General features: G+C 42.2%; 1 protein-coding gene across 1 annotated transcript in view; it reads left to right on the top strand.

The window, feature by feature from the left end:
• Positions 1-17,422, top strand: part of LOC135511240 (uncharacterized) — a 41,342-nt gene that overhangs the window by 12,430 nt on the left and 11,490 nt on the right. Inside the window, exons 4-5 of the mRNA XM_064932864.1 lie at positions 8,924-9,194; positions 11,193-11,639. Coding sequence (XP_064788936.1) covers positions 8,924-9,194; positions 11,193-11,639 — 718 coding nt within the window. The remainder of the gene's footprint in view (positions 1-8,923; positions 9,195-11,192; positions 11,640-17,422) is intronic.

Consider the following 17,422-nt stretch of genomic DNA (forward strand, 5'->3'; position numbering starts at 1 on the left):
AACCGGCCGTGATTGGGAGTCCCATAGGGCGGCGCACAATTGGCCCAGCGTTGTCCGGGAGTGGCCGGTGTAGGCCGTCATTGTAAGTAAGAATTTGTTTTTAACTGACTTGCCTAGTTTTAAAAAAGGTCAGGTAAGTGAATAAAAAGGCAGGATGTTGACAAATCTCTTAGGAAGCAACAGTGATATGGCCCTCATCAAATATGCAGACGACATGGCTCTGGTTGCCTGCCTGGAGGTCAAGTCCATCTCCAGCTACAGTTCATTGACTGCCTCTTGACGTGGTTTGACAATATCTCAGGAGCTCAGTTTGGGTCTCAACTTACTATTAAGATACAGAATAGTAGAATAAACCAGGTCCAATTTAGACATGTGTTTGTGCATCAGCAGTTTGTTTGTCACTGACAGTCACTCAATTAGCAATTTCAGACAAAGCAAAAACAAGTCTTCAGAAATGTTTGCAAATGTATTAAAAAATGTAACCTTCTTTACTTAACTATTCAGGTACATCCTGTTTCCATTGATAATCCTTGATGTTTCTACAACTTGATTGGAGTCCACCTGTAAACTCAAATGATTGGATATGATCTGGAAAGCCACACACCTGTCTATATAAGGTCCCACAGATGACAGTGCATGTCAGAGCAAAAACCAAGAAACATGAGTTTGAAGGAATTGTCCGTACAGCTCCGAGACAGGATTGTGTCGAGGCACAGATCTGGGGAAGGGTACCAAAAACATTCTGCAGCATTGAAGGTCCCCAAGAACACAGTGTTCTCAATCATTCTTAAATGGAAGAAGGTTGGAACCACCAAGACTCTTCCTAGAGCTGGCTGCCCGGCCAAACTGAGCAATCGGAGAGAAGGACCTTGTTCAGGGAGGTGACCAAGAACCCGATGGTAACTCTGACAGAGCTCCAGAGTTCCTATGTGGAGATGGGAGAACCTTCCAGAAGGAGAACCATCTCTGCAGCACTCCACCAATTAGGCCTTTATGGTAGAGCATCCAGACGGAAGCTACTGCTCAGTAAAAGGCACATGACAGCCCACTTGGAGTTTGCCAAAAGGTACCTAAAGGACTCTGACCAGGAGAAACAAGATTCTCTGGTCTGATGAAACCAAGATCGAAATCTTTGGCCTGAATATCAAGCGGCACGTCTAGAGGAAACCTGGCACCATCCCTACAGTGAAGCTTGGTGGTGGCAGCATCATGTCTGGAGGAAACCTGGCACCATCCCTACGGTGAAGCATGGTGGTGGCAGCATCATGCTGTGGGGATGTTTTTCAGCGGCAGGGACTGGGAGACTAGTCACGATCAAGGAAAAGATGAATGGAGAAAAATACAGAGATCCTTGATGAAAACCTGCTCAGGACCTCAGACTGGGGCGAAGGACAAAGACCCTAAGCACACAGCCAAGACAATGCAGGAGTGGCTTCGGGACAAGTCTCTGAATGTCCTTGAGTGGCCCAGCCAGAGCCCAGACTTGAACCCGATCCAACATCTCTGGAGAGACCTGAAAATATCTGTGCAGCGATGCTCCCCATCCAACCTGACAGAGCTTGAGAGGATCTGCAGAGAAGAATGGGAGAAACTCCCCAAATACAGGTGTGCCAAGCTTGTAGCATCATACCCAAGAAGACTCGAGGCTCTAATCGCTGCCAAAGGTGCTTCAACAAAGTACTGAGTAAAGGGTCTGAATACTTATGTAGATGTGATATTTCAGTTTATTTGTCATGATTTTGCTACAATTTCTAAAAAAATCAGTTTTTGCTTTTTCATTTTAGGGTATTGAGTGTATATTGATGAGAAAAAACAAATGTAATCTTAGAATATGGCTGTAAAGTAACAATGTGGAAAATAAATTGAATATTTTCCGAATGTACCGTGTATATAGAGGTTGGAGCTGCCATACTAAAGAGCCTGTGAAGCAGTTGTGGGGGGTTAAGTGCCTTGCTCAAGGGCAGAACAGCAGGTATGGCATCTAGGATTTGATACCAGCAACCACTCACTTGTCCACTGGGATTGGACCCCTCTGCTTGCGGTCCTGCCTCTCTTAACCACTAGACTACGGTCCTGCCTCTCTTAACCACTAGACTGCGGTCCTGCCTCTCTTAACCACTAGACTACGGTCTTGCCTCTCTTTACCACTAGACTACCTAAAACCTGTTGGAGGAAAGAAGTGGAGGAAACTCACAGGTCCCCTGTTCAAAGTCTCTTGATGTTTTAACTGAAATTCCTGATTGTTTGTTTTGATGAGAGAATGGTCAGTCTGATGTTATTGATACATAAAAAATATCTCCTCAAGAGTATTTATCATAGATTGTCCTAATACTGCTAATAAATGATATACAGTTGACTCCTGATGAGTGCATTTTGTATAAGTTAAACTCTGTTTTAAGTGAACTACAGTGTTCTTCCAGCCCCAATTCAATAACATTCTCTATAACTGCATTCTCTGGTTTTAGTGCACGCTGTCCCATCAATCCCAAGCAGCTGTCAGAAGTCACCCATGTTACAATTTCTCATTCATTTTGACCTAATGCTGCTCACTCAGGATATTGTTTGAACATTTTGAGAGTAATGATATACAGTTGACTCCTGATGAGTGCATTTTGTATACGTGTAAACTCTGTTTTAAGTGAACTACAGTGTTCTTCCAGCCCCAATTCAATAACATTCTCTATATCTGCATTCTCTGGTTTAGTGCACGCTGTCACATCAGTAGCAGCTGTCACCTATCTTACAATTAGTTCTGTCATTTTATTAAATGATCATCCTATATCACCACCTTGTTACTCATTACAACTACTTCCCCTCATTGTAGTTCTCCATAATCACTGGGCTGTACCTTAGTAAAACCCTGTAGAAAAGGCCGTCCTGCTCCCCTCCTCTCTACCCAACTTCCGTTCCCAGTAAGTGGTCATGGGTAACTGCATATGGAGGACCAAACCTGGAATTAGAATTCAATAAATAAATGCACACACAAATAGGAAATTGAAGATGAAATCCATGATATGCTGCTGTGCTGCACCCACACACACACACACCATAAAACATACAAAAAGAACAGATGGAACATTGTCCAGGCTTGATGCAGAAACAGGTGAACAGCTATGGAACACTGAGCCATTGACTGACTGCCTGCACCAGGTGGCTGTGTTACAAGTGGGCACTGGACTACAGCCATATATGCTGAACCATTGACTGCCTGCACCAGGTGGCTGTGTTACAAGTGGGCACTGGACTACAGCCATATATGCTGAACCATTGACTGCCTGCACCAGGTGGCTGTGTTACAAGTGGGCACTGGACTACAGCCATATACAGTGGCAAGGAGAAGTATGTGAACCCTTTAGAAATACCTGGATTTCTACATAAATTGCTCATCAAATTTGATCTGATCTTCATCGAGGTCACAACAATAGACACAACTGTCTGCTTAAACTAATAGCACACAAATTATTATACATTTGTCTTTTTTGAACACACCGTGTAAACAGTCACAGTGCAGGGTGGGGAAAGTATGTGAACCCTTGGATTTAATAACTACTAGACCCTCCTTTGGAGGCAATAACCTCAACCAAAAGTTTTCTGTAGTTGCGGATCAGACCTGCACAACGGTCAGGAGGAATTTTGGACCATTCCTTTTTACAAAAATTGTTTCAGTTCAGCAATATTCTTGGGATGTCTGGTTTGAAGTGCTCTCTCGAGGTCATGCCACAGCATCTCAATCCGGTTGAGGTCAGGACTGACTGGGCCAGAAGGCGTTCTGTTGAAGCCATTCTGTTGTTGATTTACTTCTGTGTTTTAGGTCGTTGTCCTGTTGCATCACCCATCTTCTGTTGAGCTTCAATTGGCAGACAGCCTAACATTCTCCTGAAAAATGTCTTGATAAACTTGGGAATTTATTTTTCCGTTGATGATAGCAAGCTGTCCAGACCCTGAGACCGCCAAGCAGTCCCAAACCATGATGCTCCCTCCACCATACTTTACAGTTTGGATGAGGTTTTGATGTTGTTGTGCTGTGCCTTTTTTCTCCACAGTGTTGTGTTTTCCTTCCAAACAACCCAACTGTAGTTTCATATGTCCACAGAATATTTTGCAAGTAACACTGTGGTGGCACTTTTGCAAACTTCAGACTTGCAACAATGTTTTTTTTTTGGACAGCAGTGGCTTCTTCCGTGGTGTCCTCCCATGAACACCATTCTTGTTTAGTGTTTTATGTATCGTAGACTCGTCAACAGAGATGTTAGCATGTTCCAGAGATTTCTGTAAGTCTTTAGCTGACACTCTAGGATTCTTCTTAACCTCATTGGGCATTCTGCGTTGTGCTCTTGCAGTCATCTTTGCAGGACGGCCACTCCTAGGGAGAGTAGCAACAGCGCTGAACTTTCTCCATTTATAGACAATGTGTCTTACTGTGGACTGATGAACATCAAGGCTTTTCGAGATACTTTTGTAACCCTTTCCAGCTTTATGCAAGTCAACAATTTTCAATCTTAGATCTTCTGCGACCTCTTGTTTGAGGCAAGGTTCACATCAGGCAATTTTGTGAGTTTTTTTATAGGGCAAGGCAGCTCTAACCAACAACTCCAATCTCATCTCATTGATTGGACTCCAGGTTAGCTGACTCCTGACTCCAATTAGCTTTTGGAGAAGTCATTAGCCTAGGGGTTCACATACATTTTACAACCTACACTGTGAATGGTTAACTTATGTATTCAATATAGACAAGAAAAATACAATCATTTGTGTGTTATTAGATTAGGCAGACTGTTTATCTATCTTTGTGAAGATCAGATCAAATTTGAATACTAATTTATGCAGAAATCCAGGTAATTCCAAAGGGTTCACATACTTTTTCTTGCCACGGTATACTGAACAAAAATATAAATGCAGTGTTGGTCCATGCACTGAAGTAAAATATCCTAGAAAATGTTCCATACGCACAAAAAGCTTATTTCTCTCAAATGTTGTGCACAGATTTGTTTACATCCCTGTTGTTTACATTCTCCTTTGTCAATATAATCCATCCACCTGACAGTTATGGCATATCAAGAAGCTGATTAAACAGCATCATCATTACACAGGTGCACCTTGGTGAGCATTTTTGTATGTAATGAAGCCCTCTTTGTGGGGAAAAACTCATTCTGATTGGTTGGATCTCATTCCGTGGGTGGGGGTGGACCACCCATGGCTACGCCCCTGCTCAGTCATGTGAAATCCATATGTTAGGGTCTAATGGATTTATTTCAATTGACTGATTTCCTTATATGAACTGTAAAACTCAGTAAAATTGTTGCATGTTGCGTTTATATTTTTGGTTAGTATACTTTATTTAGTCTGATCAGAGGAACACTTCTCATTAACAATAGGCTAAAATGTAGGGTAATCACTGTGCTTGTCAGCAAGAACGCAACTGTTATTCCCCAAACTTATTCTATTATTCCACTTCCTCCCAGTTCTGCCAGTGTAATCACATATTGGAAATCTCTTTTGCCTACTCGTGTCTTTGTAAATGAATTATCTGAGGCTATGTAATTATACAGCCTGTCACGGACAGTTTTGAATAAGTCATACAAATAAGCATTGGATATCAAATGGTTCGGGAATGAAATATGATTTTAGTATTGTGCACATGCTAGAGAGAGATGGTAGAGGGACTCACAACTCATAATACACATATTTTGTCTGTGTAGAGAGTATGACCGGCATCTTCGACCCGTAGGCATAAAACCACCTGAATATTGATGTTCATTAGATATTTTGAAGAATGGTTTGAGAAATGAATTGTTTTAACGAGTATTTTCAATCACTTGGGAAACATAGATCTGGGGTGGCCAACCCTCCTGGAGAGCTAGCAGGATTTTCTTCACCAAAATTATAAAATGTTTGTGCATTCTATGGACAGAAAAAACTTCCCTGGGGAAAGACCCCCCAGTCTATCGTCTAGGGATTGTGCCAGGGGCAGTGCGATTGGTGGGGCAAACTCCCCACTAAACAAAATATTAATTGCACTGTAGCTGTGACAAACAGTGCCCACAAACTGTTAGGGCCGACATAAAGCTGTCCCAACAGCAGAGCTTTCTTTTCAGCACCATGGAGTGAATCCTTACCACTGCTACACCTGGCTATCAGCCTTGTCTGACAGCGAGGTGGTTCATTAAGCCTCATTTACTGTCTTTTAATAAAAACAATGCTGATATGGCTGCCTTGCTTAAACAAATGTGGTTTCTACTGACAATGTACAAATTATGGCATAAGGGGATGACGAGCTGATGAGAGGCAATCTGTAATTATGATTAAGACATTAATGAGCGAGCTAGGAGGGATGTTGTCAATTTAACTATTTGTTCAGCACTTTTGAAATGTACAGTGACAGAATTCAGAACATGTGCCGTTCTTACAGTATTCTCCCTGTACACCTTGTCAGAACCGTAAGATAAATAAAGGGGGCAAATAAGCAGACAATGAAAGCTCTTACAATATTCAATGATTACATTTCTCTAAAAATGGGTGTAGGCTACGTGTGCACTACCAAGTCAGAACAGTAGGCTAAGTTATGAGAGGGAAAAGGAACACATTTATTAGGACGAGGCACATGGGCTACTAACAGCTTACTACACAACATACACTTAGTATTACTTTTTTAGCTACAGTATTCCCGACTTTGAATTCTGAGTTGGATGACTGCACATAACGTATTTTCCCAGTCTGAGCTCATTTTTTCCCCAGTTGTCTTGAACTCACTGAAGTCTGAGATTTCCCAGTTCCGAGTTTCCAGTTGTTTTGAACACGGCAGAAGTCATGCTGGATTGACAGCATGGACAGTGTATTCAGCCTTTTCTGGCCCATGGTGTTGCATCTGAATGTTTATCCTTTTAAGCTGGAAAAAGAGACCCTTAAACCCAGACCTGGACCGCACACCCAATCCACTGAATAGCAGGATAGTAATTGCTTTGCAACACTTGCAGTTAGCCACTGATTCCTTCCAAACCACTCATTGTTGAATTTGCAATATCCAACTGGTTGTGTAATGTTTAAGTCCAGTGGCCGATGAGCACTGATACATTTGATCTATAATTTCTCTTCATATGACAAGGATTGAAAAGGATTTGACAGGAGATTGTCGACGTGATTCATGATGATTGTCTCGCTTGCTAGCTAAGATTTAGAAAGTATGTCGTTGACATGATCAGGCCAATCAAAGATACGGTAGATATCACGTGATCTGATGTCATTTTATCTGTGGCCAATGACCTTGAGCCTTCTTGGATGGGCACTTCTTAATGTAACTGTATTGCAGCACCCAATGGGCTTGAATTTTTTAACTCTCCCTGTAGATTTTGCGGTGACGTAGTGTCCCCATGACTGACAGAACACTGAGCCAATCGTGGCGCAACTAGAAAACATGAACCAACCCCTAAGCTCCGTATTTTCCTCTGGCTGTCCCACCACCACAGAAAGCAGCTGAGCGAGGCTGAAACACCTGCATGTTGGAGCTGCCTCACTGAAGAAAGCCAAAAAGAGACCACGGTTGTATGCGGCTTTAGTAACTTATTATTATTATTATTTAACATTGTTTGCAAACTGATGTATGACACGAGTTAATGCCAAAATAACAGAACAAAACAGGCAAACATTATTTTTTTGCTAAACAAGGGGGCTCAAAATCCCACTTGCCCTGAATGGTGTGTTGGCACTGGCCAGGGGGAAATGAAATCCACAGAACAAATATCAGTCCAAGCTTTTTTCAAAAGTTGCCAGCCCTGGTGTAACAACCGAAGTTCTTTGTAGATGTATACTAGCTTTTTATTGCTGTCTAACATTAAAGTGGCTACTCAAGAAGGCAAAGGTAACTGAACTTAATGACTACCGCTACCCAGTAGCACTCACCTCTGTCATCATGAAGTGCTTTGAGAGATTAGTCAAGGATCATGTCACCTCCACCTTACCGGACACCCTAAACCCACTTCAATTTGCTTACCACTCCCTATAGGTCAACAGACGATGCAATCGCCATCACTCTGCCCTATCCCATCTGGTCAAGAGGAATACCTATGTAAGAATGCTGTTTATTGACTATAGCTCAGCATTCAACACCACAGTACACTCCAAGCTCGTCATTAAGTTCGAGGCCCTGGGTCTGAACCCCGCACTGTGCAACTGGGTCATGGACTTCCTGACGGGCCGCCCCCTGGTGGTGAAGGTAGGAAACATCACCTCCACTCTGCTGATCCTCAACACTGGGGCCCCAAAAGGCTGCGTTCTCAGCCCTCTCATGTACCACCACCTGTTACGGCAACTGCACCTCCCTCAACCACAAGGCTCTCCAGAGGGTAGTGAGGTCTGCACAATGCATCACCGGGGGCAAACTTCCTGCCCTCCAGGACACCTACAGCACCCGATGTCACAAGAAGGCCAAAGTTCACCCCGCTATCATCCAGAAGGCGAGGTCTGCACAGGTGCATCAAAGCAGGGACCGAGAGACTGAAAAACAGGCCATCAGTCTGTTAAACAGCCATCACTAACATAGAGAAGCTGCTGCCAACATACAGACTCGAATCTCTGGCCACTTTAATAAATGGATTTAATAAAGGTACCACAGGGCACTTAATGCCACGGCCATCGCTCATCCATATATTTACATGTACATATTCTTATTCCGTCCCCTTACAATGTGTGTATAAGGTAGTCCCTGTGAATTTGGTAAATTACTTGTTAGATATTACTGCACTGCGGGAACTGGAAACGCAAGCATTTAGTTACATTCGCATTAACATCTTGATTCGATTTGATGTTGCCGTTTTCCTTTACTACTGGTCTGTAGGCTGCCTTGCACAGTAAACTCCCATCCAGCTGGCGGCGCTGTTGTGTTTCTGGGTTCGTCACCAACTAGAACGTCCCAAGATTCCTTGACTAGAACACGGAAGTAGGATTGGTAACGAGTTTTTATTGTTCCTTGTGTGCAGTAAAGAAAGACATACTTACTAAACTAAATAGGCTACCCATCTCTAATTTTATTAAAATGTCTAAACTACAGATGTTGTGTGTGTTTTTAAATGAGCGTTTATCGGCGGCTGCTGTGGATATTTTTGGTGCAGTTGAGAAAACGGTAGGAGAATACCAGGAGGAGAATGATCGGCTACGGAGACTGCTGCGGAGGACACCGGAGACACAACTATGTCGAATAGGTTCGTATTTTTATTAAATTCACAATAGAGGATGGTCCTCCCCTTCCTTTGAGGAGCCTCTACCAATATTCAGCTCTATTTACTCTTAGTTTCGAAAATGCTAATTTGCATCAAAGTAGACATGCAAAACAACAAATCCCCGCAAGCGCCTGCACGTCATCTCGAGCTGACACTAACAGAATGCTAACAGAATGTTCCGTTTAAAGAAATTAAGCCAATTTATTCATTACTACATTTAGGCAACATTAGTTAATCCAGAGATATGTTTAACCTTTGCCTCGATACAGCAGTCCCGTCCAGATCATTATGGTGTTTGTAGTTCTTTGTTAGCCACATTAGGATAATTTCATTTTGAGGGGGTAAATACAGGGGGGGGGGTATAATTTGTGGAACTTGTCCAACAGGAATCTGTTCCAAAAACTGAAGTACAAGGATGCCAACAAACAACGCATACAAACCTAGCTAACTAGCTGCCGAATAGTCTACTACTCACCACGTAGTTTATTCTTAATGTTTGTCCGTAGGCTACCAGAGTGAGGACAGACATTTTTCAGAATGAACGCGGTGAGTGAAAAGCGCAATGAAATCGACCACTCCCTACCTGGTATCTTACTCTGCCGCTATACAACTTTGTATGCGTTGTGTTTGCAACCTTGTTATTTACGAAGTTTTTGGATTCCTGTTGGAACGTTCCACAAATTATAAAATATAGGCGAATATATGAATAAAAGTCACCTTGTCCTAGAGAGATTTACACGGTTATCAAAACGTCACGCCAGGGTAAGCCTCCTTATTTTAAGTCATTGTAAAGGGTAAGCCTCCTTATTTTAAGTCATTGTAAAGGGTAAGCCTCCTTATTTTAAGTCATTGTAAAGGGTAAGCCACCTTATTTTAAGTCATTGTAAAGGGTAAGCCACCTTATTTTAAGTCATTGTAAAGGGTAAGCCACCTTATTTTAAGTCATTGTAAAGGGTAAGCCACCTTATTTTAAGTCATTGTAAAGGGTAAGCCACCTTATTTTAAGTCATTGTAAAGGGTAAGCCACCTTATTTTAAGTCATTGTAAAGGGTAAGCCACCTTATTTTAAGTCATTGTAAAGGGTAAGCCACCTTATTTTAAGTCATTGTAAAGGGTAAGCCTCCTTATTTTAAGTCATTGTAAAGGGTAAGCCTCCTTATTTTAAGTCATTGTAAAGGGTAAGCCTCCTTATTTTAAGTCATTGTAAAGGGTGAGACTCCTTATTTTAAGTCATTGTAAAGGGTGAGACTCCTTATTTTAAGTCATTGTAAAGGGTAAGCCAACACAAAACATAGCCCTTATTTTATTGTAAAATCCCCTATGGGGAAAATGAATGGTGGAAAAACGTTTAGAACCATTTCCTTGTCTGACTGTTTTATGGTTATGATTTATACTGTGGGTATTTGGTATTTTATTAGGATTCCAATTAGCTGTTGCAAAAGCAGCAGCTACTCTTTCTGAGGTCCACGTGAAACATGAAACATAATACAGAATGACATAATATAGAACATTAATAGATATAATATCAATATTTTTTTTGCCTTTATTTAACTTGGCAAGTCAGTTAAGAACAAATTCTTATTTTCAATGACGGCCTAGGAACAGTGGGTTAACCTCCTCGTTCAGGGGCAGAACGACAGAACTTGAAACCTTCGGGTTACTAGTCCAATGCTCTAACCATTAGGCTACCCTGCCACCCCATTAGACAAGAACAGCTCAAGGACAGAACTACAGAAAACAGGCACACATAACCTACATATCAATGCACACACACAAACTATCTAGGTCAAATAGGGGAGAGGCGTTGTGCCGTGAGGTGTTGCTTTATCTGTTTTCTAAAACAGGTTTGTTCACTTGAGCAATTTCAGATGGGACGTAGTTCAATGCAACAATGGCTCTTTATAATACTGATCGCTTTCTTGAATTTGTTCTGGATTTGGGGACTGTGGTAACCTCTGCTCCTCTTCTCTGTCCCTCCAGAACCCGTGCAGCTCTCTGTCTCTGAAGAGGAGGTTCCCCCTGAGCAGCAGCACTGTGAGCAGGAGTGGAGCCCCAGTCTGGGACAGAAGGACCCAGAGACCAAACAGATTAAAGAGGAACAGGACGAAGTCAGGACCAATCAGGAGGAAGAGCAGCTTCAAGGGGTGGAGCCTGATATCATAGAGTTCATATTTACTCCTCCTATTGTGAAAAGTGAATGTGATCTGGAGGACCCACGTCAAGATCCCATACTTGCTGAACACCCAACTCTCCTGAAAATGTCTAAACTACAGTCATTTCAAGAATTTTTAAATGAGCGTTTAACAGCGTTTGCTGCTGTGGAGATTTCTGGGGCATTTGCTAAAATGATAGTGGAGTACCAGGAGGAGAATGATCGGCTACGGAGACTGCTGCAGAGGACACCAGAGATACAGCTATGTAGAATAGGTTCGTATGGACATCTACTGATAGTTAGTTATAGTTCTAAATGAATTTTTTTTTTATTAACTTTTATTGTACATGGATAAAAGCATGTCTGTGTCACGGAAACCAGGAAGTTATTTGAAAGTATGAAAATAGGTTCTAGAATTTACTGACTTTAGAAACAGAAAACAAATAAACATACGCACATTTCTTACATTTTATCTTTCGGTCGTTCAACCTTCATCAGAGCAAATCTCCCCAAACAGTGGGACAGATGAGGCCACTAAGGCTGCGTTTATACAGGCAGACCAATTCTGATCCCCCCCCCACTAATTGGTATTTTGACCAATCATATATCTTTTCACGCCAGATAATTTTCAGTGCTGATCTGATTGGTCAGTTAATGGCAAAGAGATTAGACTTGGGCAGCCTTAGCAGCCAGAGATAATTACAGACACCTGTGTAATCTAAACTCACCCAAAGGGCCACTCGGTGTCATCAGATAGAACAGAACATAGAGATGTAATTCTACAAATACAAAATGAGGTGTTTGTATCAGGAACCCATCATCTCAGACAGAACAATACAGACGACAATCTGCAACAAAAAGAAAGATGAGGTGCCTTTAAACAGCTTGGAAAATTCCAGAAAATTATGTCACGGCTTTAGAAGCTTCTGATAGGCTAGTTGACATCATTTGAGTCAATTGGAGGTGTACCTTGTGGATGTATTTCAAGGACTACCTTCAAACTCAGTGCCTCTCTGCTTGACATCATGGGAAAATCAAAAGAAATCAGCCAAGACTTCAGAAAAAAAAATTGTAGACCTCCACAAGTCTGGTTCAACCTTGGGAGCAATTTCCAAAATCCTGAAGGTACCACGTTCATCTGTAAATACAATAGTACGCAAGTATAAACACCATGGGACCATGCAGCCGTCATAGCGCTCAGGAAGGAGATGTGTTCTATCTCCTAGAGATGAACGTAATTTGGTGTGGAAAGTGCAAATCAATCCCAGAACAACAGCAAAGGACCTTGTGAAGATGCTGGAGGAAACAGGTACAAAAGTATCTGTATTCACAGTAAAACGAGTCCTATATCAACATAACCTGAAAGACCTCTCAGCAAGGAAGAAGCCACTGCTCCAAAACCGCCATAAAAAATCCAGACTATGTGCCTTTTTACTGAGGAGTGGCTTCCGTCTGGCCACTCTACCATAAAGGCCTGATTTGGTGGAGTGCTGCAGAGAGGGTTGTCCTTCTGGAAGGTTCTCCAATCTCCACAGAGAAACTCTGGAGCTCTGTCAGAGTGACCATCAGGTTCTTGGTCGCTTCCCTGACCTGACCAAGGCCCTTCTCCCCCGATTGCTCAGTTTGGCCGGGCGGCCAGCTCTAGGAAGAGTCAAACTTCTTCCATTCAATTTTGAGTGTCATAGAAAAGGGTCTGAATACTTATGTCAATAATTTTGTATTTTTTTTTAATACATTTGCAAAAATGACTTAACAACTGTTTTTGCTTTGTCATTATGGGGTATTGTGTGTAGATTGATGAGGAAAATTGTTTATTTAATCCGTTTTAGAATAAGGCTTTAACGTAACAAAAGGTGGAAAAGGGTCTGAATACTTCCTGAATGAGCTGTATACATTGTCCTCTGTAATTATATGGCACAGTGAACCATTTCCGTCGTATTTTGGCTCTATACCAATGACTAGGAGGTTAAAGTATAGTTTCTCATCTTTTATTTGAGGGTATTTGTACCATTTAGAAATGACAATGCTTTTTATACCTCGGGTCGGCTCGACGGGTGTTTCTGGTTCGTCAGGTGTGTTCCGTCACATAACCTGTGCAGGCATACGAGAGCCGTCAATGTGTAGTCTTGTGTCTAGGCTTTGCATATGCCTGTTGGAGCCTGCTTTTGTGGTGTTAACACCAATAGCAGAAAGAGGCCCAAAGAAGTGTCAATGAAAGTCAATGAAGCCATTTATGAGTCTGAAACATCGGACAAAATTGATCAGAAACATAGGCAAAATCTTAGGCTTGCCAAAAAAAAAAAAAACATATTTCAAAATTAAGAAAGCACTTGTGAGCTCAGCAATCGCAAAATGGCCTGGTAGGCCAAGGAAGACCGTTACCAAAGATGACCGAAGAATGTCAGACACATTAGGAACAATCCAGGAGGTATGGTTGGACATGTCAGTCACTATCATCTACAGACGACTAGGCTCATAGGCTAGCCTGGTCTCATATACTAGACGTAACATAGTAAATGTAAATCCGGGACACTCTAATTAGTACGAAATTAGAAACTTTTCATCTACTTACTACTTAAAAAAAAAAATCTACTTTGCAAATACTTAGCTACTGAGCATGTTGGCAAACCCTTCCCCTAACCTTAACCCTTTTCACTAACCTTTCCCCTAACCATTTTAGTTAACCGTTACCTTAACTATAACTCCTAACCTTAACCATATATCCTAGCCTAACTAAAGTTAGCCACCTAGCTAGAATTTGCATTAAACATTTTTTTTTCTTCAAATTAGTAACATATTGTAAGAAATGGGTGATGGACATCCACAAATGGAATACACACCATACTAAATGGTGTGTCAGGGATTTACCGACATAAAAATAGGAAATGCTCTGAGACCAGGTTGGAACTACAGAGGTCACACGGTGAGGTGCTGCTGCTTCAGGAACAGGATGGGCAGGTTACAGTTGGCTTAACAGAGCCTGCAGAGTTCTGGGTGGGGGAGGGATTGTGGACAGATTAAAACAATGATTAACATTACTGATTAACACCACAATGATGGCGAGGAAAGTGTGGGGTGGGGGAAGAAACTGCCCGGGGGGGGAGGGATTGTGGACAGATTAAAACAATGATTAACATTACTGATTAACACCACAATGATGGCGAGGAAAGTGTGGGGTGGGGGAAGAAACTGCCCGGGGGGGGATTGTGGACAGATTAAAACAATGATTAACATTACTGATTAACACCACAATGATGGCGAGGAAAGTGTGGGGTGGGGGAAGAAACTGCCCGGGGGGGATTGTGGACAGATTAAAACAAAGATTAACATTACTGATTAACACCAGAATGATGGCGAGGAAAGTGTGGGGTGGGGGAAGAAACTGCCCGGGGGGGGATTGTGGACAGATTAAAACAAAGATTAACATTACTGATTAACACCACAATGATGGCGAGGAAAGTGTGGGGTGGGGGAAGAAACTGCCCGGGGGGGGGGGATTGTGGACAGATTAAAACAAAGATTAACATTACTGATTAACACCAGAATGATGGCGAGGAAAGTGTGGGGTGGGGGAAGAAACTGCCCGGGGGGGGGATTGTGGACAGATTAAAACAAAGATTAACATTACTGATTAACACCAGAATGATGGCGAGGAAAGTGTGGGGTGGGGGAAGAAACTGCCCGGGGGGGATTGTGGACAGATTAAAACAAAGATTAACACCAGAATGATGGCGAGGAAAGTGTGGGGTGGGGAAGAAACTGCCCGGGGGGGGGGGGCATTGTGGACAGATTAAAACAATGATTAACACCAGAATGATGGCGAGGAAAGTGTGGGGTGGGGGAAGAAACTGCCCCGGGGGGGGGGGCTGTTATGGCTTGAATGTAGGGCATGTATGTCTGCCCCTGGAACTGGCTCACCTTCTTTACTCTCCATTGATGATGTCACTGCTGTCACTGCTCCATTGATGATGTCACCGCTGTCACTGCTCCATTGATGATGTCACCGCTGTCACTGCTCCATTGATGATGTCACCGCTGTCACTGCTCCATTGATGATGTCACCGCTGTCACTGCTCCATTGATGATGTCACCGCTGTCACTGCTCCATTGATGATGTCACCGCTGTCACTGCTCCATTGATGATGTCACTGCTGTCCCTGCTCCATTGATGATGTCACTGCTGTCACTGCTCCATTGATGATGTCACCGCTGTCACTGCTCCATTGATGATGTCACCACATTAATTCTGAAGTGTACAGAAACCTATTGTCCGCTAACGTATATTGTCTGCTAAAGAACAAGCAAAATACCTCCAAACTCATTGGACGGCGCTTCGTCATTACAGCAAGACAATGACCCCGAACGTATAACCATAACAACTAGGGAGTTTTTTTCAGCGCCAAAAAAAAAAAGTAAAGTTCTTTACTGGGCGAAGTCGATCTCCAGATTTACATCCAATTGAACATGCATTTCATTTGCTGAAGATGAGACATAAAGGCAAAACATATTTTAAAACAACAACAAAAAACTCGTGGCTGCAGTACAGACCTGGCAGGGCGTCACCAGAGAAGATATTGTCTTGGTCAATGGGTTGCAGACTTCAGTCAGTTATTGGATGCAAAGGATCAAATACTAAACAGTGCTTCATTTGGACTTTATATGAATCATTTTAACCTTATATGAATCATTTGAACCTTATATGAATCATTTGCGCCTTATATGAGTCATTTGGGCCTTATCTGAATCATTTGCACCTTATACGAATCATTTGGACCTTATATCTGAATCATTTGGCCCTTTTATCTGAATCATTTGAACCTTATATGAATCATTTGAATCTTTTATATGAATCATTTGAACCTTGCAACATGTAAAGTGTTGATCCCATGTTTCATGAGCTGAAATAAAACATCCCAGAAATGTTCCATACACACAAACAGCTTATTTCTCTCAAATTTTGTCCACAAATTTGTTTACATCCCTGTTAGTGAACATTTCTCCTTTGCCAAGATAATCCATCCACCTGACAGGTGTGACATATGATTAAACAGCATCATCATTACAAAGGTGCACTGTGCTGGGGACAATAAAAGGCCACTCTGAAATGTGCAGTTTTGTCACACAACACAATGCCACAGATGTCTGCATACTCACCAGACATGTCACCCATTGAGCATGTTTGGGATGCTCTGGATTGATGTGTACGACAGCGTGTTCCAGTTCAACTTCACTCAGCCAATTGAAGAGGAGGGGGACAACATTTTCAAAGGCTACAGTCAACAGCCTGATCAACTCTATGCGAAGGAGATGTGTCGTACTGTATGAGATGTGTCGTACTGTATGAGATGTATCGTACTGTATGAGATGTATCGTACTGTATGAGATGTGTCGTACTGTATGAGATGTATCGTACTGTATGAGGTGTGTCGCACTGTATGAGATGTATCGTACTGTATGAGATGTATCGTACTGTATGAGATGTATCGTACTGTATGAGATGTATCGTACTGTATGAGTTGTTTCGTACTGTATGAGGTGTGTCGCACTGTATGAGGTGTGTCGCACTGTATGAGATGTATCGTACTGTATGAGATGTGTCGTACTGTATGAGGTGTGTCGTACTGTATGAGGTCTGTCGTACTGTATGAGATGTATCGTACTGTATGTGATGTATCGTACTGTATGAGATGTTTCGTACTGTATGAGGTGTGTCGCACTGTATGAGATGTATCGTACTGTATGAGATGTGTCGTACTGTATGAGATGTATCGTACTGTATGAGGTGTGTCGCACTGTATGAGATGTATCGTACTGTATGAGATGTATCGTACTGTATGAGATGTGTCGTACTGTATGAGATGTGTCGTACTGTATGAGGTGTGTCGTACTGTATGAGATGTATCGTACTGTATGTGATGTATCGTACTGTATGAGATGTTTCGTACTGTATGAGGTGTGTCGCACTGTATGAGATGTATCGTACTGTATGAGATGTGTCGTACTGTATGAGATGTGTCGTACTGTATGAGATGTATCGTACTGTATGAGGTGTGTCGCA

The sequence above is a fragment of the Oncorhynchus masou genome, chromosome 23 (assembly GCF_036934945.1).
Source record: "Oncorhynchus masou masou isolate Uvic2021 chromosome 23, UVic_Omas_1.1, whole genome shotgun sequence".
NCBI lineage: Eukaryota > Metazoa > Chordata > Actinopteri > Salmoniformes > Salmonidae > Oncorhynchus > Oncorhynchus masou.